The 25,271-nt window shown below is 55.4% G+C and overlaps 1 protein-coding gene across 1 annotated transcript; it reads right to left on the bottom strand.

The window, feature by feature from the left end:
* Positions 1-5,985: 5,985 nt before the first annotated feature.
* On the bottom strand, positions 5,986-25,069 carry LOC122160455 (importin subunit beta-1). The gene is made up of 20 exons (XM_042818944.1): positions 24,892-25,069; positions 22,781-22,981; positions 21,382-21,534; positions 20,538-20,597; positions 20,120-20,209; positions 19,692-19,802; positions 18,206-18,307; positions 17,273-17,497; positions 16,589-16,780; positions 15,335-15,465; positions 14,374-14,521; positions 14,074-14,145; positions 12,655-12,799; positions 11,155-11,237; positions 10,509-10,616; positions 10,112-10,255; positions 9,916-10,021; positions 9,459-9,573; positions 8,770-8,931; positions 5,986-7,444 (listed from the first exon to the last, which is right to left on the bottom strand). Coding segments are annotated over exons 2-20 (2,265 nt in total). The 5' UTR covers positions 22,898-22,981; positions 24,892-25,069; the 3' UTR covers positions 5,986-7,443.
* Between the last annotated feature and the right edge of the window lie 202 nt (positions 25,070-25,271).

The raw sequence follows: 25,271 nt of genomic DNA on the forward strand, positions 1-25,271 counted from the left end.
GGGGGGATCTTGCAGCCTCTGATGGGATGAGGGGCACGAAATGCAGACCAACCCCCGGCACTGCAGTCCAGCATCACCATCAGGGCTTTAAATCACCCCCCCCCCAGATAGTGATGGAGGGACAGGGCCGCCCCCTCCCCCCCCCAGCTCAGGCATCATCATTTCCCCATGGGGAAACTGAGGCATGCACAAAAACGTGCAAAATTGCCTGGAGGCTCCCTCAAAGCGAGACCCCAGGAGGGCTGCATGGTGGTGCCAAGCTTCCCATTGGGGTGCTGAGCCCCCTGCCTGGCCCTCCTGTGACTCAGTTTCCCCCAGGCCCCCCCAGCAGGACCCCCCCCCCCCCCCCAAAGCACCACTTGCCTTGCAGTGGGCCCCGTGAGCGGGGCGAGGTGATGCAGGCTGGGCAGGGCTGCGGGACAAGTGCCAGGGCTCAGGTGAGGGTGGGGGGCAGCGGGGGCTCAGCAGGAGGCAGCACAGCAGGCATTGGGTTCTGGGGATCACAGAGGGAGTTTGTGGGGTTCCACGCTGCTGTTGCTGCCTCCTTATTCCCGGTGGTCAGCCCTTCTGGAAAGAGAGGGAAATTGGGGTTGCGGGAGGGGGGACGGGACAATGGGAGAATGGGGATGGGGATGAGGGATTAGGGATGAGGGAATGGGGTGGGAACGGAGATGGGAAGGGAGGAACAGGGAATGGGACAATGCTGGGCAGCGGGGCCCAGAGCCCATCTCTGCCCACTGCACTGGGGCTGGAGGCTCCACGGCTCCAAGTCAGCACGAAGGGGGCGTGCAGAAGGGGGTTGTGAACGGACATGCAAATGGGCATGCAAAGCAACGTGCAAATGGGAGTGCACAAAGCGGCATGCAAATGGGCGTGCAAGGCACACGGCAGCGTGCGCCCCGCTCCCGCCGGCGGTGCTCCGGAGGGCCCCGGTGCAGCACGGGGAGCACGGCGGGGCACGAGGCTGCGGGGCACACGTGCGTGCACACGAGGCCGCGGGAGGCCCGGAGACCCCCAAAGCCCCCCGCCCTGATGCTGCCCCGGACCTTTCCCCCCCTCTCCCCCCTCCCGTCCACCGGGGCCTCGGGGAGCGCCCACGGCACCGGGGGGGGGGGGGGGGCTGGAACGGGGCCCGGGATGGGCAGGGAGCGGCGGGGATGGAGACGGGGACAAAGGCGCAGAGGGGCCGAGATGAGCAGCGCCGGGGACAAAGCGGGGCCGGGGGTGGGGAGGCGGGCGAGGATGGCGGCGGGGATGGAAAAGGGGCCGGAACGGGAGGGGGCCGGGCCGGGGGAGGGACGGCAACGGGAACGGCAACGGTAAAGGCAGCAGGAACGGGCCGGAGGAGGCCGGGAGCCGCCGGGCAGAGGGGGGAGCCCGGTTCCCCTCCCGCATCGCCCGCCCCCGGCCCAGGGCCCGCACTCACCGGCGCTGCGCGGCGACGCACGGGATGCGCTGCACCGGGATGCGCTGCGCTGCACCGGGATGCGCTGCGCTGCGGCGCCCGCCGGGCTGCGGCTCCTTCCGTTCCTTTCCCTTCCCCCCGGCCCCGGTGTCGGTCCCGCCCCGGTCCCCGCCGCCCCCGCCGCAGCCCCGGCCCCGACCGCCGTTTCTTCCGCTCCGGAGACACCGCGAAACCACGTGGGCGCCGGGCGGCCGCCAGCGCCCTCCCCCCGGGCCGCGCCGGTACCGCCCCGACCCGAGTCCGTCCGTCCGTCCGTCCGGCTCCGCTGAGGGCCGCCCCCGACGCCGACCCCCAGCGGGGCAGCGCCCCACGCAGCCCAGTGGGAGCGGAGCCGGGCGGCCCCTCGGGGGGCTCCTCTCCATCCCCATCCGCACGGGGCGGTGGGGCCGAGAGCTGAGCCGAGCCGCAGCCGTGCGCGGTGGGGGGCGGGGAGAACATTTTATTCCCTGAATTGTTCTCTCGGAGCCGCTTCCATTACGGAAATACGGGTGATTTTTTTGGTGGTGGTTTGTTGGTTGTTGGTTTATTTTTTTCTTTCACCCCACGTTGCTGCTCGTGGTTTATTAACAGATGCTCTGCGTTCGGCTGCGGGGCGACGGGGGGAGCGGGGGGCAACAGCAGCCCGGCGGTCAGAGAGACAGGGAGCAGCTGGAGAGAGACGGCATTGCACGGACAGCACTGCATGGACAGACAGACAGCATTGCACGGACAGACAGCACTGCACTGCGTGGACAGAGTTGTGGCACTGCACGGACAGACAGCACTGCACGGACAGACAGCACTGCACAGACAGACAGCATTGCATGGACAGACAGACAGCACTGCACAGACAGACAGCACTGCATGGACAGAGCCCTGGCACTGCCCCCAAAGACACGCGCATCCCCATCGAGGCTTCATCCCATGACCCCAGGTGGGAGATGGAGCCCAGGAGCTGCATCCCAGCTCATGACTTGGTTGACTTCACTCCCGTTCAGGTGCTTGCAACGGAGGAAAGATGGAGATGTCAGCACAGAGCGATCCCCATTGCCACCATCTGCTGCAGCTCATGCCGGGCTGAGGGAGAGGCGTTGATGCGAGGACAGCGTGGAGTTCAGGCTGAGCGTGCAGCTCCGGCCCCACAGGGAGCACCTGGCATAGGCAGCGCTGCAGGTCCGGCCCCACACCCCGATGCAGACCCCCAGGCTATGTACAGAGCAGCTGCATCATCGCTGGGATGGCGACGTGCCGGAGCGGCGGTGATTCAGCAGACGTCACTCGGAGTTTGGCTGCCGGCGCAGGAGGGGAGCTGCTGGCACACGGCCGGACCCCCGCCCTGCATCAGAGGGTCTTGGGGGGGGTGACGGAGCAAGAGCCTCACGGCTGAAGGCAGATCTGAGCACAGTGCTGGGCACTTCACAGCCAACAACATCGGGGCTGGGAGCTGCTTGGAGGGTGGAGCACGGCCAAGAGAAGAGGGACCGGCGGTGGGCACGGAGCAAAGGGGCAGCGGGGGCACAGGGCCGGGCTGTGCTGCAAACGGGGCCTGGAAAAAATGCCGAGCATCAGCTCTGGCTCTTGCTCACGCTCACAGATTGCTGCAAAGCGCTTTGAAGTGCAAATTCAGGTTTTCCATCAGGTCGGAAGTTAATTTTGACGCAAAGAAAAACAGCGCGTCCTCACCCGTGTGCGCGCAGAGGAGGGAGGTGGGGGCTGCAGGGGCCTCCAACCCCACCTGGGCGCCGGGATGGGGCTGAGCAGCCGCCTCTCCCCTCGCTTTCTGCTCTCTCGCACCACGCCAGCGCAGGAACATGAAGCTGGATTTACGCTGTCAGCCGCAGCCACGCTGGGAGAAGTGCTATTTTGAGCAGTGAGGTTAGGCCAGTGCAGATGCATCCTCGCGCACAGAACCTAATCGCCCTGCCGCGCGGCCGCTGACAGCGGAAAGCCGCGGATCGTTTTCCACTCGGTTGATCTGTGCCGGCTGCAGAGCAGCCCTGGCGTGGAAGCAGAGCATGGAGCTCCGTCTGCTCTGCTCAGCACAGAGCTGGGATCGGAGCCTCGCTGGTGTCCCCGTGGAAGTGATGTCCGAGCGTGGCTCAGGGGCTGCACTGGATGGTTCCGAGCCGCCGTAGCTCCAGCTGTAAGATGCATCCATGCATGCAGCAAGCCGCTGCAGCACTGAGAAAGGCAGCGCTGGGTCTCCATCAGTGCAGCTCCGTAGCGTCTGTGCTGCCTCCGGTGGGGGCAGGCGAGGGGTGACGCCTTCACAGCGCCTTGGGAAGACACCACAGCCCTCCATTGCCCTCGCAGATCCACCCCTGCTCAGCACTGGGTGCCCACAGCTGTTTCTCCCAGCCTGGCAGAGCAGGGCCCAGGTTCTGCAGCACGGCTGCTTCCCATCCCGCTCTGTGGCAGGAAGCCGCTCCTCGGCAGCTGACAGCAGCGCCGTTTCCTCCTGTGCCCGCCATCCCTGACGCAAGGAAATGCACCACTGCTACACGCTGGAAAATGAAAAACTGTTCAGCCCAGGAACAAGGCAGCTTCACAAGGCAGCCGCCAGTCCTGTGCTGCAACATGGGGCTGTGGGTCGCATCTCTGGGAGCAGAAGGCCGAGCACCGCTCTGCTCCCTGCAGGGCCCGTGGCTGACCCTGCGCCAAGGCCTGGCTCCAAAGCAGGGCCCAGCTCCTAAGCAGCCCCACACCGAGGCTCAGCTCCTGGCCCTGAGGCAGAGTCCAGCCCTGAGGCCTAGCTTTGGCCTGGGGGCCAAGCCCTGCCTGAGGCCCAACCCCAGCTCCAAGGCCCAGCTCCCTTCCCTGAGGCCTCACCCTAAGGCCCAGGCCCTGTCCCCAAATCCCACACTGAGGCCTGGCCCCAAGGCCCAGCCAGTCCCACATGGAAGCCCAGCTCCCCCCCCTGAGGCCCAGGCCATGTCCCCAAGGCATACACTGAAGCCTGGCACGAGGCCCAGCCCCACATGGTGGCCCAGCCCCCAGCCCCCAGCCCCACATGGTGGCCCAGCCCCCAGCCCCCAGCCCAACGCAGAGGCCCAGCCCATGGCCATGTCCCCATCCCCAGTGCACACAGCAGCTGACACAGCTCCATCACCTCCCTCTCCGCAGACGGAAGCGTGGCCGCACACCCACACGTCTCAGAGCTCTGCGGGGGCTGTGGCTGATTTGGGGGGGGGTGGGGAGGGCAGCAGCTCCCTAAGAAGTGCTGGAAACAAGGGAGCACAGTAAATCCATCAGCCGTACCCCTGGGTTTGGAGATGGGTGCCGTGCGACCGTGATGAGCAGCAGGCGGTGGGAGGAGAGCCGGTGCGACACTGCAGCAGGGCATGGGTTGATGGCTGAAGGTGGACGGGAGCCAAAGAGCTGAGAAACGGATGGGATGAAGCCAAAAGGTGCTGTGAGTGAGAAACAGAATAAAGGTAAGAGACTGGGGATGAGGGGGGGCACGTTGGGTGCTGCTGTTCTCCTTCCCCTATGGGATCAAGCAGCTGGGGGCAAAACGCCGAGGCTGGGGGCTGTGCTGACCCCCCAGAGGACACAGGCTGGATGCTCAGCCCCTGGAGGAGCCAGCAGCCACCTCTCATCACAGCCAACCGCCAAACCCCACGGAGCCCCACACAGACACAAAGGACACGAGTTCGTTTCCACTACTGTCTCAGTGTACTTTATTCTCCTGCTGTCTACAGCTGAACAGCCACACAGGACAGAAACAGGTAGCACTGAGGAATGATCAGATTACTTCCCTCCACGCCCCCTCCCCAACTTCAGGAATGGCTTTTTTTTTTTCTTTTTTCCTGTTTTTTTTTTTTTTAATTTATTTATTATTATTTTTTTTCCCTTAGGAAATCCCACCCCACCTCAAGAACCGAAATAAAAAGAAAAGGCATCGCTCGAGCTCGTGGCCCAGGGCCTCTCGCTGCTCCTCAGCGGCCTGGGAGCTCGGCTCAGGTTTTGTACACTGGTTCAAAGTCGGCACTTGGGACTGCGATCTGAACCCAGCACTGGAAGGCACGTATCTGATACCCTGTACGAGAGCTGCGGGCGCCGCCGCTGGGGCCGAGGATCAGATTGGGGGAGAGAGGAAACTGGGGGGGGGGGGAAAACGACGCAGATCGCCGGCTGCTGGCTGCAAAATAAAACAGCGGCGAGGTTTTGTGCCTCCCTCCCACAAAGAGGTTTTGGAGGCGGCCGCGTTCAAGCTGCAGGTTGGGGTGCTGGCAGCATCGGGGGCTGCATGGGTAAAAATGAAGCAGCTGGCGCCCTGCACCTCTCCATCCCTGCGGCTCATTGCTTTCGGATAAGCGAGGGATTCCTCCAAAGCAGGAGCCTCGCTGGAAACGAGATTCTGATCCTTCCTGTGGTAATAAGACATGGGGTGAGCAGGGGAGCAGCGAGCAGCCACAGTTGGGTTGGGATTCGCCCCTCAGTTCTGTCGTCACGACTCTATTAACCAAAAAAAAAATACATGGTTCACAGGTTCCCCTTTCACTGGAAAGACCAAGAATACAAAAAAAGGAAGTTTTGGGGAATGTTTGACACCATTTTATTCATCTTCAACTGCAGTGGAAAAATAGAACCTTTTACAAGTGCCGTCTGTGTAAGCTCAAGTCAGTATATATATATCTTATATAAATTTATTTCTTCCTTTTTTTTTTGTTTTTGAAGTGCAGCAAGAGACCAAAACCGCATCCGATCTGATTAAATAAAGAGCACGAAAGGCCGAGCAGTTTCCAAATGGCATTTTATCAGATTGACGTTTGAACATTGAATTTATCCTCATTTTTTTTTTTCTTTTTTTTTGCAATTCCAAAATATGACCTGAAGTTTTCATTTTGTTTTGTTTTGTTTTTCAACTCTTTGGCACAAAATTTCGGTGGGTGTTCGGGCTGCTACAGTACAAAGTCAGGAGAGCTCTTTCCCTTTGCGTTCTCGCTGCCAATTCAGAGCACTTGCTGCCTGCATTCGAGTTGTAAGCCTGAAATCCTGTGTGACCACTCACTCTACACCCTCTAACGCAAGAGTTTTGAGTTTGCTCGTTTGTTTGTTTGTTTTTTCCCCCATTTCTACATTCACAGTTGAACAATATTAAGGAAGGAAAGGCGCTTCGATGAAACGAGATCATGAAAAGCATCACTCGGAACGGGAGCTCTGAACATTCGTCAGTGTTGCCCCAAAATTAAAAGCCCTAAAGGAGCGACTTTCCTTGGGTTTTTTTTTTTTTTCCTTTTTCTCTTTTTTTTTTTCTTTTTTTTTTCTTTTTTTTCCTTTTTAACATCTCTTACGCTGCATCAGTAGACTGAAAACTTCGGTTAGTTTATGAAATGCGACAGCTAACCCCGTGTTTGTTTCTATTTTCTTTTTGGGGGAAAAAAAAAAAAAAAAGAAGAGATCAACTGCAATGACTCGAAGTCGAGAAACGTGGAGACACCGCCTCACTCACACACACTCACTCTTAGACCCAAAAAAATCCTTCACCCCTCTCCTCGCATCCCGTGCGCCGACAGCATCGCGCGGCCGAGGTTTTACCGCGGGCGGAGGTTGGCTCCCATCTCTTTTTCCTCTTTCTCTCTTTTCCTCTCTGCTCAGCAGCCCAGGGACGCCGACCCCACGCTGTCAGAAGGGGCTGCCATCGCCGAGCAGAGCCCGGGGCTCCCACTGCAAGAAGACGAGCGAGGAGGAGGCCGAGGCTTTGGCTGCAAGTCGGTGCTCAGCTCGCGAGCAGCGCCGCTGCCGTGGCGGGATTCTGCGCGTGGTTTGCTTTCAAGCCTCACTCACTCATCATCCTCTCACTCCCAAACATTCAGCATCCGTGCACACTCCTCACTTCCGGGTTGTCGGGTTTTTTTTTTTTGTTGGTTGGTTTTGTTTTGTTTTTGTTTTTTTTTTTTTTTTGTGGTTTTTTTTTCTTGGTTTTTTTTTTTTTCTTCTTCAAAAGATTGGAGATTTCCAGCGGGGGTCTCAGGTGTCGTCCCAGCAGTAACAGATCTGCAAGCAGAAAAGTGCGATTGAGAATCGGACCAAACGTGTTCCAAGTCTGCATACAGGCCAACAAGACACCACAGAATCACAAGGTTGGAAACGACCTGCGAGATCACCCAGTCCAACCCCTGTCCTGTTCCTGGGGGTCCTGATGGACGAGAGACTGAACATGAGGCAGCAGTGTTGCTCTGGCAGCCTGAAAGGCAAATGGGATCCTGGGCTCCATCAGGAGAGGGGTGGTCAGCAGGGACAGGGAGGTGATCGTCCCTCTCTACTCGGCTCTTGTGAGGCCCCATCTGGAGTCCTGTGTCCAGGTGTGGAGCCCTCAGTACAAGAAAGACATTGAGATTTTGGAAAGGGTCCAGAGGAGGGCGACTGAGATGAGCAGGGGGCTGGAGCAGCTCCCCTATGAGGACAGGCTGAGGGAGTTGGGCTTGTTCAGCCTGGAGAAGAGAAGGCTGCAGGGTGACCTCATTGCAGCCTATCAATACCTGAAGGGAACCTACACCCACGAGGGGAGTAAACTCTTCCAAAGGGCTGACAACAGCAGGACCAGGGGAAATGGATCCAAGCTGAAGGAGGGAAGATTGAGGTTGGATGTTAGGGGGAAGTTCTTTACAAGGAGAGTGGTTAGGCCCTGGAACGGGCTGCCCAGGGAGGTTGTGGATGCCCCGTCCTTGGATGTGTTTAAGGCCAGGTTGGACGGGGTCCTGGGCAACCTGATCTGAATGTGTGTGTTTGGTGGCCCTGCTGGGCAGGGGGGTTGGAACTACATGATCCTTGAGGTCCCTTCCAACCCGGGTGATTCTGTGATTCCTATCAGTACCACCAGCACTAAACCACATCTTGCAGCTCCTCGGCCAGGCGCCTCTTGAACGCTGCCAGGCTCGGCGACTCCACCACCTCCCTGGGCAGCCAGCAGAGCTGCACAGAGCGCAGGCACAAAGCAAACGACTCAACAGCTGTCATGCAGTCCCAATGTATTGCAGTAATGCAATAACAACCCGCTCCTGAAGGCGCTCAGCAGTGCTGCAGAGCTCACAGAGCTCATCTGCCACCCCTGGGGCTGCTGCAGCTCAGCCAGGACGCATCTCACAACCCAAGGAGCCCTCAAAGCCTGCAGCTGCTCTCCTCCCAACTCAGTTCACCGTTTTGCTGCTTGCATTCGCTCCCGCTGTGCCAAGATCCCAGACAGGGTTTGTTCACAGGGCAATAAATTAACAGCAACCTTCCTGAGAACAAGGCTTTGGTGCAGCACCTCATTCAGGCTCAGGAGTCCAGCCAATTTTGGGATTATGCAACATGAAAAGGAAGGGGGGTGCTGCCCTTACCAAGCTTGATTCTTCAGTTTTCTCAGTTCTTTAGTCGCCCAGGTAGCGAGGGTTTTCGTTTTGTTCGTCTTGGATCTTCTCCCTTCAGTTAGCAGTTCATGTATCATGGGTCTAGCTTCTACTAATTTCAGTACATCTTTCCCAAACGCTGTACACAAATCCCTGAAGAAGCAAGAGAGGCTTTGAGGCTGAGCACCACAAGTGTGCCAACACCGCTCTGATCGGCTCTCGCGAGCTGGAAGAAACCTGGCTCACAGCTCAGGGCCTTTAGGAAAGGCTGCACAGGTTGCTCCTTGCTGAGGACCTCCTCCTTCCTCCTCTTAACTAAATGGAGACACTCAACCTCCCGTCCCAACACTGATCTCCTCCATGCTTCCATTCCACCTAAATTCAGCCCTGAGCTGCTCATCCAAGGGTTTTTGGGTGCTTTGCTTTTAAAGGCAGCTCATCCCTGACAGATCCCACATCTGAACTTCTGCAACACGCACCGCTCGTCACCACTGCTGCTTCTCACCCTCCCAATTAAGGGCCTCGTTTATGCTGCCTGCTTTACACCTTTTCAAACTGAAAGACCCAGAACCGGTGACAAAACACTTCAGCCATAAAAATGCAGCTTCAGATGCATCTGATGCACAGAATTCTGCCTCACAAACACGCTGTCAGCGTCCACGCAGGATCAGGATGCTCACCCTATCAGTCCAGCAGAACACGCCACTACTACGTCCGTATGATCCTCATCTCCAGCAATGTGGTCAATGTAAGACAGAATAAATTCTACTCTGGGCTGCACCAGCATCACATCCGCTGAAAGAAAAGAGCCTCGTTACAGCAGGCTGAAACACAGCTCGTGTTTAACTTCTGCCTCTCGCAAGGCCTTCCTGCGTGCTCCTGGACAGCCAAACCCCGAGCCCTCAGCCAGGGAAGGAGCACAAAATGCCAAAGGAGGAAGAAACACCATGAAGAAGGGCTCTAAGCTCATTCCCTACACAGGAACCGAGCTCTCTCTGCCACACAGCAGTGAATTAACAAGGCTGTGCCCGTGGCTGTGACAACTACTGCAACAGGAGCCCCGTCCAAGCAGGCTCTCCCACCTCCCTCCATCATTCCACGCACACACACAATAAAGCAGCCACCACTCGTACTCACGGTGCACGTTTTCTTGGTCTCCCTTCAATCCCTGAATGATGCCTGTGTAAGCTTCCAGGCAGCCCTCCCTCAGCTCATTCAGGTAATCCACCATATCGTAGTCGGACTGGAAGGCAGGAGAGCACCGTGTCAGCAGCGCCCTCAGCACCCACTGCTCACTCACCTATGAGCTCCACCACCCGCAGAGCCGCCTCACCTTATCCACCTGGGCCTGGGAAGCCTGCTGGAGGGTGTTGAGCACAACATCCAGGTACTTCTTGAACTCTCCTCCGATGGCGAGGGCGATGTCTCCGAACACAGAGAGGATCTGTGGCTTCACAGACCTGTGAACGTTTTCATTCTGGAACAGATTTCAGCACCGTTACGTTCGGCTGCGCCTCCCTAATCGGAGGAGCTAATGAAGCACGACCTTCTCTGGAGATGCAAATCCTTATCCTCGACACAGTTGGATCCCATTCAAGCTCCAAGTGACACAGTTGTCAAACACGAGATCTTCAGAGCACGCCTAGCACTTCAGCTTCTCCCACCTCCCACTTTTTCCTCAGCGTGCAAGCCAACTGTTACTAACCACTAATGAGGAGCTAAACACTCACCCCCAAGTTCTCCAAGAGCAGCTGCATAACCTCATCACAGAAAGGCAAGATGTTGGATTGCAGGGCTCTGCATAAGTCACCAACCAGGCCCACTGCAGCCAGACAGACCTGCAAATAGAACAGCAAGTCAGACACCCACCGCTGAGTCAGGCTTCCACTCTCCGTCCTCACGGCGCCAGCTCATTAAATTAAAGCTCTGAGCAGTGGTGACACTCTGTGTCACTGACTGTAACAACCCTCCTAACGGCTGATGAGCCCTTTTTAATGTTATTAGCCTTTTACATCGAGCTGTGAGGAGCTGAGCACGCATCGCCAGCAGGGAGGGCAGGAGGCCCCAGTGCCAGCAATGTGAACCAATGCTGCCCAGCTTCTGCTGGAAGTTCACAGCTGGCAGCAACCACTTCCCCCCCCATCAAGAGCAACTCCTGTGCCACCAGTGCCAAAATGCAGGCGTAAAGTCAACAGAGGCCTTCTGCTGAATGAAGAGAGCCTAAATCTGCATGCGAGGCCAGTAATCAGAGAGAAATCCACAGGACTCCCTTTGCACTTCACCACCAAGAGCTGTGATGCTTTACAGACGCTGAACTCAGCACCTGAGAGCAGATTTGGAGATTGCAAGTGCAGGGCAGCCCTGCTTTGACTCTACCTGGTATTCAGCATAGTTCTTCAGTCCAATGCCAAGGAACGGTTTGAAGGCATCCATGTACTTCAGGAACTCTCCACCTAAGACTGTGCATGGAAAAATATTCTTGTTAGAGAGAAGAACCCCAACCTGCCATGCATGTGATGGAACTCAACAGAACAGAAACCCACTGTTATCCTCCACCTAAAACGAGGGCCTGCACTGTGCACAGGAGCACAGCACACCAAATCTCCAGCAGCCATCACAACAAAAACTGAACGCTGCTGAAGCTCCTACACAGGGACTGAAATGATTCCGAGAACTCTGTCCTTCGGGGCTTCTGAAGACAACCAGCCCCTTCCCCACACTCAGAAGGATGCTGAGTGCTCCCTGCCCAACTGACCCTGCGGAGCTCTGCATCAGCCAAAAGCTCTGAGCCTCCCCACACCGCTCTGCTATAGCTGCAGTGCCTTTCTTTTGGAGACAGGTGCTCCACCTCTTCACTCAGAGCTGCCCGGTTCACGCAGGGCCTTCCTTAGGATGTTTGTCTTCCAGCAAGAGTCAAGAACTCAAGCCAAACCTTTCCTTCACGCCGCAAAGCCCGCTCTTTCTCTCCTCCAACTCCTCCCTTCCCCACACCACTGTGTCACTAGGATCACACAGCTCTATCTGCCCAAAGCAAAAAGCTCCGTGGCTCAGGAGGACAGTTTTCCTTTCTGCCCCTTGCTCAGTCAGCACTGCTCCCTCTGAATCTTCCCCATTCACTTCCCAGTGCCTCAGGCAAACCCAGCAGCAGGCTCTGCAGAGGGCTGAGGGCACAGACCTGCTGCCTGCAGCATGGGGAAGCAGCAGCTCCTGCATTACAAACCCAGCACTGCTGTGCCTGCAGGCTGCCCCGTGTTCCCACTGCAACAGGCAGTGGCTTTTCCTGGAGAAGCCGCAGGCAGTGTGGGCACATCCAGGCTTTCAGCAGCTTCCACACAGTGCTGCATCCCCCTCCGAGCTCCAGCACAACTTCTGAACATCAGCTCACTCTGCCCAGGCTGCCACAACCCCATTTTATTCCATGTCACCACCTCTGACTCACTGTAATGCTGACCATCACCACTGTGATTTCTTTGAAACGAGAACAATGACTTCAAATGGACCATTGAGAAAACATCCCAAAGCAGCAACGGGGCTCAGGCAGCAGCAGCAGCAAGCGTGAATCACTCAGATAAGCTCAGCCCTGGAAGGCAGCAGGTTCCCATTATGCTCAGCACTGCACACAGCACAACTCCTCCTTTCTCCTGGCAGAATTTGCATTGTAACCACGTTATTAACAGAAAACGAGCTATTCATTCAAGAAACACAGCCCAGAATAATCCAGCAGGCTCAGGGCTTCGGTGACAGATGCGGCGAGCTGCGCTGTCAAAAGCACACCTTGAGGAACAGCAGGAACTGAGCACAGGGGGGTTTATGGGGCACTGCAGGGTCAACGAGAGCAGGGAGCACCCAGCCCTGCTGCCCAAGCCCAGCACCAACCTTCCACCAGGGTGCTGACCGCCATCAGGGCGTCCTCCTGCACACCCCCTGAGCCCGCCGTGCTCTGGAACATCCTCAGCAGAGATGCCATCACCACGTCTGAGATCTGCAGGGCATCCTGGTGCTGCACCTTCCGCAGGACGTTCTAAAAGCAGGAAAGGGGAAGAGACAGAGAGAGAAAGAGACCATCAGTGCTTCCACGCACGCCCAGCTGAATTCAGCCTCCACCTCCCTGAACGCTTCAGAGCGTGCTGAGCTGAAAGCAAAGCTGCTGTTGGAATTCTGCTGCTGCAGGAATATGCTTTGTCAGTGCGAGAGCAAAGTGCCGTCCGTTTTGAGCTGCTCTCCGTTTCCCAGCTACAGAACAAGCTGAATTTACTGTTCCTGCTGCATAGGCTGTTCTGCAGGTTTCCCTTTGTAAGCTGGCCAGCCCAAATTTGGCCCTGCATTACAAGATAAAAAAGCCCCTCTCAAGTCACAGCAATGCCACAATGATGTCCTGCTGCCCATCATAGGTGGCACGGAAGCTCTGCTTCTGCACCACACAAATACATCTCAGAGATGCTGGCTGTTAATCCAAGGCACAGCACATCTTTACAGCCAACTGCAGCTGAACGCCTCTGGGGTGAGCAAAAAGCAACCTCACCTACAAACAGCGCAGAGCAAAGCATTCATCTCAAAACCAGAGCAGCTCTATCAGGAAAAATCAAAGACACCGAGTTGGGCAGTTCCAACAGCAGGCCTCAGTTTTCCCCACTGCTCTCCATTATTATCAGTTTCTCCTCCCTCCTGGTGAACGTTCCTAACTATTTCTCCTGTTGGAAAAACCACGCAGCAGGACGGTGTTTTATTCCTGTTCATTTCTGCTGCGTGGCATTAAGCACCTCGGGGCTCAGCTGCTGTGCTAATGAAGAAAACTGTTTGCAAATTAAAGCTGGCAGGTCGATTCCACGCGTGCGACCTCCAGAAGGAAGCAGAGGCACAAGAGGTGCCAAAAGAAAAGGCTCCATAGGCAGAGGGCTCCCACCTTCCTGCAGTGCTCAACAGCAAAGCTCCAACCCTGGGCACCCTGTGCTTCAGCAGGACGATCTGGTGAAGATTTGGGGAGAAGGGTGGCTGTGTTCAATGCATTTGGTAAGAAGGGGAGAGGAGCTGAAGTGTGCCGGCGCTCCGAGCCACGTGGGTGTTCATTACCAGATGTTTAATTTCAAGGACACTCAGTGCATTTTAATTAGCGCCGTTTTAAATAAGAACACCGACCACAAGAGGCAGATGAACAAATTAAATCTGTTGCAGAGCTTTTTGCTGGTGCCAAGCAGAGCAATTTGTTCACCCCAAAGCCAATGTAGGAGCCGACCTCCAACCCCCCCCCCCAAACCTCCTCCCCACAACCACAAAGCAGGAGCTTCGTGCACTCACCTGGAGAGTGGCGCAGAGAAGAGACTGAAGATCATTGAACTGGATTCTGTCTGAAGTGCTCTGGATATGAGACTGAAAGGACAGAACAGAACCCCAAATATAGAACGCTGTCCTCATGGTCCACGCAAACCCAGCAGATCTCAGCAGCAGCACGAATGGCAAGAAATCCATTTTTCAATGCCTGCTCTTTCCAATTTGAGATGAGAGAGGCACTTCATGCACCCAGCCTGCCCCTAAGAGCCCAGAAGACACACAGCCAGCAGCAGCCACACCAGGGCTCAAAGCCCCTCATCCTCCCACCTCCATCTGCAGCACTTGCTGAAGCCGCTCCATGATGACCAACGTTGTCTTCTGCACAGCAGGGTAACAGTCCTTGGCACTGTTCTTCACTATTTCCATCAGAGCTTCGTATGCAGAGCTCCTCAAGTTGTTCTGGTGTCCATCAGGCCTGGAACAGAAGGAAATGTATTTATTTGCAGCTCCCAGCACGCTTAGAAACACTTTTCTTTTTAAATTATTCTTAGTAGATTGGTAAGAGCTTAAATTTCAGTGCTGCAATGAGCCTCCCTCTATTGCAAGATTTCAAAGTGAGATTTGTTACTCCGTTACTGGAGCTTTTTTTTGTTAATTTGCTATTAATTAGGACTTGCAATTATCTTCAGACAGACAGCGAGTCCAGGAGCAGCAAACAACTCAAAGCCACACGGCTGCTGCGTGCTGTGACCCTGCCTGGGAAGGAATGGTGTCAGGATGCCCATGGAACCTGCCAGCATCCCTCAGAGCCACCAGGGAGGGAGAGCAGCTGGAAACAGAGGCAGCTGAGATCTGTGCTGAGATGGATCTCAGAGCCCTGAGGCAGACCCACACTGCTGGGTGGAACTGAAGGAGATACACAGCCAGCTCAGACCCCAAACTGCTTGGACAGGAACCCACTGAAGAGCTTCACCTGCAAAGGGATCGAAACTGACCCAAAAGCTGAACTGCAGAGCTGTCAAAATCCTTGACGTGACCTTAAAAGCAGAACAGGGCTTCAGCACGAGCCTTACTTTTGCATCTGCAGAACTGAGAAAACATTTTGCCTTGTCTATTTATATTTCAGCTTCGTTTGGAATAAGACACCGTGCCAGAAAGCCCAGTTCTTACAAAGCATCATTCAGATCTACGCTGCAAGAGAAGGAAGACCAAAGCCTTAAGGAGAAGGGGTAGAAAAGCCCAACAAAAAGGCATCTCTGAGTACTCAGGCCAGCTGGGTGAACGTTACCTATCTGTGGTCTCCAGAAGTTTCTGAACTATAAGCTCAAATGAAGAGGATAAGCAGTAGGTTGCTGGTTCTTCCTGATCGTCAGCTACATCTGCAGCCTCATAGGCAGCTTCAGCAAGACTCGTGAAGGCCTGGAACACAGAACAACCATCCCTGTTACCCCATGACTTCACACATCCAGAAACATCCCAGCCAAACGGGGTGCAGGGCTAATTTATAAGGGCTAGCTCCCCTGTGAGCCCATCGTTGTTCAGGATCCTCAGCTTTGGTGCAGGAGTGGTGAGGATGTGGGAGATGTGAAACATAACAGAAGTCACAAACACAGCCTGCATGCTGCTGCTGGCCCCAGCAACCCAACAGAGGCAGATTGGCTGAGCTGTGGGTGCTGGGCACACAGACAGGACCTGCTCTCATCACGAGTTGAAATCCCAGCTTAGAAAAGGCTGCAGACTGATGGTAACAGCTCTGAGATGGGGGGATGAGAAAAGGCTGAAAGATCCCTCGTTGTCGCTGCCACCTAAAGACAGTGGCCACCATCTTCCCAATAACAGCCACAGCTACGAGGATTCCTGCCAGGAGCAGCAGGGCAGGGACAAGTTCCCATGCTGACCTGAAGCCTTCAAACCTCTGTAACAGCAGGAGAGCAGCTCCTATCATTCCTGAGGGCTGTTCTGACCTGCAGCTCAATTCCTACTGAGAGCAGGGACTCTTCCTCTTGAAGGGGGAAGGACAGTGATGCCATTTGGTAGCACAGACCCACCAAGATGACGCAGCTGAGGTTGGCAAATTCACCCCAGGGAAGAGAAAACTTCATGCTGCTCAAATCAGTTCTGAAACTGCTTCTGGTGTGAGCTTAGGTGATGGGAAGCAAGGGAGTTTGTATTTCCCTAAGAATGAAGGGGCAATTCAGCTGTCCCAAGCAAGCACTAAGGCCCAGCATGTCTGGAATTCAGCCGTGCCACGTTAATGGTGCGTAGAGACAGCTTCCACAGCACTTTCAAGCTTCAGGCAGTTTTACACTTGCTAATAACACAACTTTTCTACTTGAAAAATACTTTTCTTCCCTTGTTTTGCCTATCAGGGCCGCAGAACAGGCTGGAGATGACCACAAGAGCTGTTTGCTGCCTGCCCAAGTCAACAGCCATCTCCTCCAGCCACGTGCAGGCATCAACCCGTGCGCCTGCACACCAGCATCAGCTGCTTCCCTTCGCTCACAGAAACTCCTCAGCAGCAAAAAGCAAAGCTCTGCCTTACCCAGCACACGTTGGAGGCCACCCGGGGCTCAGCGCTCAGGCCCTCGATCAGACACTGCAGCAGCGGGGCCAGGTAAATGTCATTGATGGCTGCCTCAGGGAGCATCTCACAGATCCTGCCCACGGTCCAGGCTGCCGTGTCTCGAACCACAACGCTGGGATCCTTCATCAGCTCTATCAAAGTCGGCATCGCCTGCGAGAGGATTCAGTCAGGGGAAAGCTGTGAGCGCACGCAGCGCGTGGGAACAGGAATCTGTCACTGGTTCTAGTTTTAATGTTATCTGAGGGCTGGCTGATTTGAGCCTGGGGCAGCAGGGAAGATCACCCAGATCCAGGGAGACCAGCGTTGTGATATCTGGGAGTTGTTTCCCAGTGATAAGAGCTGAGAACCTGCAACCCTGAGCTGTGTAACCCAACTCCTGCCCTGCTGTCATCCACACCTTCCTCAAACACGGTGATGTTCCAGGCTGGATGTGGCTCTGGGCAGCCTGGTCTGGTGGTTGGTGACCCTGCACAGAGCAATGGGGCTGCAAGCAGATGAGCATCGTGGTCCTTTTCAACCCAGGCCACTCTATGATACGTACAGCAGCCAGCCTTCAGCACCTTCCCAGACTAAGAACAACACAAAACACGAATCCTCCTTCAAATACATGAAAGGTTTTGCTCACAAGCCCCGCACTCTCACCTGTATAACTAGTGGTTTGAGCTGGTTAGGCTCTGGTCCTTCCAAAATGCACCCAAAAGCCATCACAGCTGCATCCCTGTATCGCCAGTCTGGATTTTTGATGTGTTCCTTAATGAAGGGCAGCACGTGAGGCACGATGTCATCTTCACAGCAGGTGGCCAGGAGCATGAGGCAGACTCCTGCTGCTTTACAGGGGTTCCAGTCATCATCGTCATCATTTTCATCCTAGGAGGAGGACAGCAACCATCAGCCTGGGCAAAAACATCCCTCCCCACTCACAATGCAGGCAGCACTGCCCTGTTGCCAGGTGTCACATTGAGGGGCCAACTCAGGTCTGGAAGTGAGAGGCAGCCCAATTTACGTGCTTTCTCCTTCCTGTTTTAACCATCGGTTGCAACGTAACCCTTCTGCAATGCAACCCTCTGCACCCCAGCAGATGGTAACAGAGAAACAGGGAAACTGCTTTCACTGAGAACATTTTCACAGCACTTCCCTGTTCCATCACAGTGAGCCAAAACTCCATCCTGCACCGCTTAATTAACGGGCTTATTTCATGATTAGGCCTGCTGCAGCAAGTGACTGCATTAGTTTGTATCAGGCTGTGGAACAGAGTACAAACAAGGCCCAGCGCAGCACCTCATAAACAAACAGGGACCTCAGAGCTGGGGATGCAGAGCTCAGGAATTCCAGATGCTGAATCTCCACCTGAATGTTTGTTTTACTCAGGAGGAACACAGAGAAGGACAGGAACCTCTTCAGAGCCCACAGACACAGCCGTGCTGCTGACTGCTGCCGTGTGCAGGAGCAGCACTGCTGTCCCCCGGCGTGGAACTGAACACAGCGGTGCTTTTATTCTGTTGGTTGCTTGCTTTTCCTTTCCCTTTCTTTTCCTTTCCCCCCCTCTGGATACACAGCAGGCCTTTGGCAACTCACCTGTTTCGTCAACGTCTGTGTCAGAATGGGGACCAAATACTGCAGGGCTCCCTTAGCATAGAATTTGCTCGTGTGCTCCGGAGGCCTCCCCTGCTCTGCTGCCTGCAAGGAAGCACAGAGCACAACCCTCAGCCAGCAGATACAGGCTCACTTCTGCATGCTTCCCCCCTGCTTCCCAGCACCGCAGCATGCAGGAACCTCAAGGACACCCTGCACTGCACCCAGTGCCATTCCAGGCACACAAAGGGCCTCTCCTCACACGGCACAGAGAGAAATACTTTCAGTTATGTATTGTTAACAAGTGGCCCCAAGCAGGAAAAGCAAGAGGTCCTTCTGCACACGAGCTGAACCTTCATGCTGACTGTCCTTTTATCCTTGCTATTTTGGGCAGGCAACACAAATGTATATTTAGCTGCTTTTAAAGATGGATATGATTCATCTGGAGGCCTCCGAAGTTTAAGCTCTTATTGATCTGTGCCACTAATTCATACAAACGGCATCTGCACGGGGAGCAGCACCCCAAACCCACCCCCAGCCCGTCCACCGCAGAGGGGAATCATTCCTTCCATCCCATCATTTTGTGCTTAACTCAGAAATTATGTATCATTCAGAATGCAGTCCATCTTTTCCACCTCAGAAAGGCTGCCGTGCCTTTAACAGAGCCCAGGAACGGAGCCCATAAACACAGAGCCCAGCAGGCAGTGGGGAAACCCAGAAGTGCTCTCCCTCCAACACAGAACACACTGCAGCAGCTCCAGATGCCACCTTCACAAAGCAACAGCTCCAAGAAATTCAGGGCCATGGGAATTTCCCAGTGCTGCTATAGATGCTTCGTGTGCGTTCAGGTGAACCTTACAGGAGCTCAACTCCACTCTGGAATGCTAAGGAGAAATCAGGGAGCTGCCACGTGCCACCTTCAGGAAACCAGCAGCTCTCTGTCACAGCGCATTCTCATCAAAGCTGTCAGGAAATCTTTATCTCAAGTTGCTCTGATTCCCAGCCAGGTTGGCAGGAAAACCTTTTGGTTGGTTAAAAAGGGCAGCACGTCCTCATCTGATCTGGGAAGCAGGACAGGTTGCATTCGAGCTACACTGCAAGCAAGGAGTTATGGAAGGGGGTTACGGTCAGCAGCCCCTGTGTGACTTGAACTCCAAGCTTCACATTTACCTTCAGCAGCAGAACAAATCCATCCCAGCTGAGTGCTGGGGGAGAATCAAACCAGCAGCTCAAAGCCAAGCTGCTCTCTGCAGAGCCAATGTGCCTCGTGGGCTCTGTGCAGCCCCGGGTCTCAGCTTCTCTCAGTCATGCATCACGGAGCATCAGAGTGGTGCATGATGTCTCATCACAGACCAGGGCTGCACACGAGGGGCTCGGGGGGCTCCTCATTCAATAGCAGGAGCTACAGAGAACAGCAGGACTTCCAGACGTGGGTAAATCACGACTGCAGCGCTCCCAAGGACAACAGCACAGGTGTCTGCAAGCTCACCTCTGACGCCTCGATAGCCAGATCCATCTCCTCATCACACACATTGGACCAGAACTCGATGCCCTGTAGAGCCACCTCATCTATGTCACTTTTCATCGCTTCAATAGTTATCTTGGGGAACAAGAAAGAGAGGAGGGGAGAGAAAAAGGTTTTTAGCGCGCGATTTCTCCTCCAACACACAGCCCAGATCACCTGAAATCAGGTGCCACAGCAGCTCCTGCCATCAGCTACCCAGGCAGGGCTGCTGAGCAAACCCAGCAGCCTGTGCTGCCCCACGCTTGGGGGTCTCAGCATTGGGGCTTTGGCAGCACACGAACGCAGCCAGAGAAAAACAAAGCAAGGACGTAAGCAAATATTTCCTCCCAGACGAAGACAAAGCAGCGCAGGTGGAGTTCAGGTGCCTCTGTACAAGAAGTGCCAGTACTCACAGCAAAAAGTGCAGGACCCATGTACGTCTCCATGTACTGGTAATAAAGGGACATGATCTTCACCAGGTTCTGTAAGGCAGCCACTCGTACCTGCAGGGCACAGCAGGGACCCAAGGTGGGACATTGAGCACAGCCCCCAGAGAAATGAGGGCAGCTCTGGCCCCCCAGGCCCAGCATCCCAGCCCTTCCACCCGCTCCATTGACTCCATTCCTGTTCCATTTACTCTCTGCAGCTTCAATCCCCTCAGCAGCTGACTGCTCCTAACACTGCACAACTTGCACAGCCATCCACTTTTTGGCAGCCCACTCTTCACTGCTGCTGGTTAACGATGCCACCAAGGGTTCAGCCTCCCAAGGGTGGAACAGTGACAAAAATCAGAGCCCTTCCCAACCACCACATCCTTCAGTTTCCACTCACCCTCGTATCTGGACACTGCGTTGCTTCACAGACTACTTGCATAATAAAGTGCCTTTCAGACTGAAGAAGAAAGGAAAGAACGTTAGATGGCGAAAGCTCTGAAAACTTTGCAAGCCTTCCTGTGGAGAATAAATTTTGGAGCCTGGATCACCACCATCCCTCATACAACACTTCTACAGATGTCCAGGTCAGCATTCAGTGCAGGATTGGGAAGCCCTTCTTCCCCAAAGATCCACTGTGAGCCGTGCTGAGGCAGCTGCCCAACACACAAAAGCCCAGCAGTTTTGTGAAGCTGATCCCCATCTGCAGGACTGAGCCTGGGAAAGGTTTCCACTAAAAGACTTCCTAAGCTGAGGGTTCCATCTTCATTCCATCTTCCCATACAGCCCCGGTAGGGTCCTAAGGGACATCCCTCATCCAAAGACAGGGAAGAAAAGAATCACCCCACAGTGGATGCCCCTGTTTGGAAGGCTTGCAGGCCTTCCCCCCCCAGCCATCCCCAGAGGCAGCACACACTGGATTGCTGCCATGCAGCTCGAAAGAAAGCGCTGATCCAAGCGGGTAACAGCAGCATTACAGAGCAGAGTTGGATTAGGAAGCAGATTTAACAGCCCAAAGTCAGGTCAGATTCATCCCCAAAACTCAGCAACGCCTCTTTTTCCATTGGCCAATCTGTGAAAAAACTTCCACAGCATTCCTGCATCACAGCCTGGCTGCCTGGAAACGAATCCAAGTCTCAGAGGCAATGGGGTTATGCATCAAAACTCAGCGTGGTGCATGATTTCTCATCACAGACCATGGATTCTGTCCTTGCATTTTGTTACCATTCCCACCCCCCTTTTACCTCTTTGTCGAAATTTGCTTTGGTGAATTCCAAAGAGTTCAGGAGTGCGTTAGTAGCTGCTAGCTTCACATTGTTGCTGGGCTCTTCCTTTCTCATTCCCTGGATGATGGCTGTCAGGATCTCGTTGGATTTGTCTTGAAGTTGCTCTGGTTCCTAAAAGCACCATTGATAGTCGCATCAGTTAAACAGCTTCCTCCATAATTCAAAGCACAGCCCAAGTTTGAATTCTACGACCAGAAACTGTAAGACACAAAAGCCAAGGGGGCTTCTGTTCACTGGGAGCAGCAGGCTGCAAACAGGGGAGACCCCAGCCCTCTCTCACCCCCCACCCCTGCCCTCCATCCCTCCTACCTGCCCTCCATCCCTCCTGCTGCTCCTCACCTCACCCACGGCCCCTTTCCCTCCCAGAAGAGCTCTGTGCTGCTTCCATCCCTCCTGCAGCAGGGGGCCATGGATTTGGCTACATCCAAACACGCTCGAGAGCAAAGCAGCCCCCTGCAGCCTGACAAATAGTTTTCCTCTTCCTGCCTCCCCACAAGTGTTCAGCAGCACCAAAAGCACTGCAGCCAGTTTTGTTTTCCAGCAGGAGCTCCGACAGCACAGGGCTTTTGCAGTCTGTGTTATTGGTGATGCTGCCAGTAATACTGACAAAAACCAGGAGGAGCCCCAGAGAGCAAAAGATCCCCATTCCTGCATCAAAACCTTCCACGAGGATAAAGAGAGCCCTCAACGAGAGGAAGGAGGTCAGCCATTCCTCAGCCACGTGGAGGAACCCAAAGCTCCCCACTCACCTGCAAGGTTCACAAGCTGCGGCTCCCCCCCAGCACCCTCCCACCCTACAGCTGCACACAGGGAGGAAAGGAGCCCTGGATTCATAGAATCACCAAGGTTGGAAAAGACCTCAAAGCTCATCCAGTCCAACCGTTCACCTGTTAGCAACAGCTCCCACCAAACCACGTCCCTCAACACAGCACCCAGCCTTTCCTTGGAGTCGGTGACTCCACCACCTCCCTGGGCATCCATTGCAGCCCCTGACCACCCTTTCTGAAAAGCAATACTTCATAGAATCATAGAATCACAAGGATGGAAACGACCTGTAAGATCATCCAGTCCTACCATCTCCTCATCACCACCACCAGCACTAAACCACATCACCCAGCACGACTTCCTCACGTCCAGCCTGAATCTCCCCCCTGCCGTAGCTTGAAACCGTTCCCCCTGGCCCTGATTTGTGCCGCAGAAGCAGCTCAGCTCCTTCAGACAGCATTTGTGTGCGTTTGCTGCCAGCAGGGAGATCCTGCAGGGAAAGGAAAGGGCGCAGGGCGGCTCACAGAGGCGCCACCAACAGCAGAGGAGCCGCGCGGCTGGGAGAGGTCAGCTGTGACTCCGGGGTACTCACGATATCCTGGCAGATGTACCCGATGGCCTCCAGCGTGGATTCCTTCATGTGCTCGGTGCTGTGCTGGTTGGTGACGTTGGCCACCAGCTGGGGGATGAGTTCAGGCCATTGGTTCATGGGGATCTCGGCGCAGGCGATGCCGGCCACGCACTGCGAGGCGGAGCTGGGTCGGTACGTCTCTGTGCCCAACGTCTGCAGGACCTGGGGGGGGCACAAAGCAGGGTTTGGGTCTGCGCAGGCACTGTGCTCTCCCAGCTGGGTTTGTGGCACTGCAGATACGTCACAAAGCCTTCCTCCAAGCTGCTCCTCGTCTCAGCTCTCAACCTGGCCACCGTTGCCCCTCCGGGAAGCAGGCGGTGGCTGTGGCACTGCTGCCACGTCACACAACAGCCTGGGTTGGAAGGGACCTCGAGGATCACGGAGCTCCAAGCCCTGCGCCAACAGCAGGGCCACCAACCCTCATATCACAACCTCATATCCAACACCACAGGCTGCCCACAGCCCATCCGATCCGGCCTCCGCACCTCCAGGATGGGGCACCCAGATCTGTGGGCAGCTCTTCAGCACCCCACCACTCTCACAGTGCAGAGCTTTTCCCCACTGACATCCACACACAGCAGCGCGCCCCCCCCCCCTCCTCTACAGCCATAGAACAGAGCTACGAAAGTGACCCGACTGCACTCTGAAACCACCCCGAACTGCAGGCTGCTCACATCAAGACGAAAAGAAATGGGACGATTTCATTCTGTTCTGATGACCTGCAGTCAATCAGAAGACTTTCTTCCTTTCTTTTTTTCCTTTGCATGCTTATGTAACAGTTTCTCAGAATTAACAAGGGAGGGGCGCTGCGTTCAGAGCATCCAGGCACAGCCCTCCCCTTCCCAAATACTCACCAAGAAATGCCATCCCTCCCGTTACTCGGCTTCTCCCAAACTGCTTACAACCCCTCTCCCCAAATCCCTCCCAGCTGAAGGGCTTTGGCATCAGACCCCAAACAGCCTCACGGGGACCCCACAGCAACCCTCATCCATTGGGCACTCAAGGCAGCAATGGAAATAATGGGCAGCCCAGAGCTGGAGGAGAAACCCAGCATGAGGAACTGTTAAGCACCAAATGTGTCAGCTGGATTGGACAGAAAGGATTCTGCTTCAGTTTGACACCAAAGCAGCCATCCAAAGCTGGGAGCTTTGAGACACAACACCACAGCTTCCACTGCCAACAGGAGCCAAGATTCCACTTTTTCCTTCATCAGTGCACAAAGCTGCATTGATGACCCGATCTCACCCTGCTAGAGACAGACTCAGATTCCTCTATTAAGAGAAAGCCAATGTATGAAGCATAAAACTTGCATCAGCTCCACACAGAGCCACACAGCCCTGCACGCCTGTGCTCCCATCAGGTGAAAGACCTCAGGCACCACCTGTGTCACTGCCAGCCCTGGGGTTTCACCCCCAGCTTGCTCAGGGGTCCTCAGGCAGAGCCCTGCCATCACAGACAGCAGGATGCTGCTCCCTGCTTGGGATTTGCTAACTGCACTCCCCCGGCATCAAGTCCCCTCGTGGGACACATTGAACATCCCCATTCTTCTGCATTACCCACCAAGTGGATCCTGGCCCCTGGGCAAAAACTGTACCCCAGAGAGGTTTGCCCTTTCCAGACCTGTTCATGAGCAAATCCCACCAACTCCAAGTCCACCAGGCCCTGTGCAGACGCAGGCTCACACAGAGCACAGCTCAAAGGCGCTCACAAGGGACTGGAGGGCAGTTGAAGTTCTCCATCTCCATCTCATCCAGTTCTCCTGGATGGAGAAAGCCAGCAGAAGCCACTGAGCAGGGAAGCTGTGCCCACTGCTCCAGCAGCGGCCATTCAGAGATCTGGCTGCAGGAGCACTTGCATAAAGCAAATGGAAAAGCAGCAGCCTCACACCTGCCTGGTTTTCACCCCAATGCTTCCACAGACGACAGCAGAGCACGGGAGCACAGCGAGACGGCACTGCTGCCTTGAGAAGGAAGGAGCAGCCAGAAACCTTGGGCACAACGCAAGGAGGGCATCAAACCCGAGAGAATCCAACGGGCTCAAAACCAAACGGGGAATAAAAAGGAAGGACTCACGTAGTTCTTGACCTCCCTGCGGGCGTTGGCGTCGATGGCGAGCCATCGCTGCTGGTACTGAGCCTTGATGTCGGGGTCCTTGGAGGTGAGAGAGTTCTTGATCTGCAGGCCGGCCGCCACCCGCGCCACCTGGCTGTTGCCGGGGTTGGCCAGCACTCTGGACAGTTCCACCAGGAAGGTTGGCTGCGGGAGGAGGAGAGGAAGGCGCTGAGACCCCCGGCCCCCACCGGACCCCCGCAGAACGGCGGCGCTTCGTCGGCCTTCCTTCGCTCAACCCTGCGCCGAGCATCGCCTGAACGACCTGCAGGGCTCCAGCGCTGGGGAGCAGCGTTATTTTGTCTCCTTGCTTGGAGGCAAAGGCCAAACCCCAGCGCAGCGAT

The sequence above is a fragment of the Centrocercus urophasianus genome, unplaced genomic scaffold, assembly GCF_019232065.1.
Source record: "Centrocercus urophasianus isolate 14NV4802_14NV808 unplaced genomic scaffold, USGS_Curo_1.0 seq_175, whole genome shotgun sequence".
NCBI lineage: Eukaryota > Metazoa > Chordata > Aves > Galliformes > Phasianidae > Centrocercus > Centrocercus urophasianus.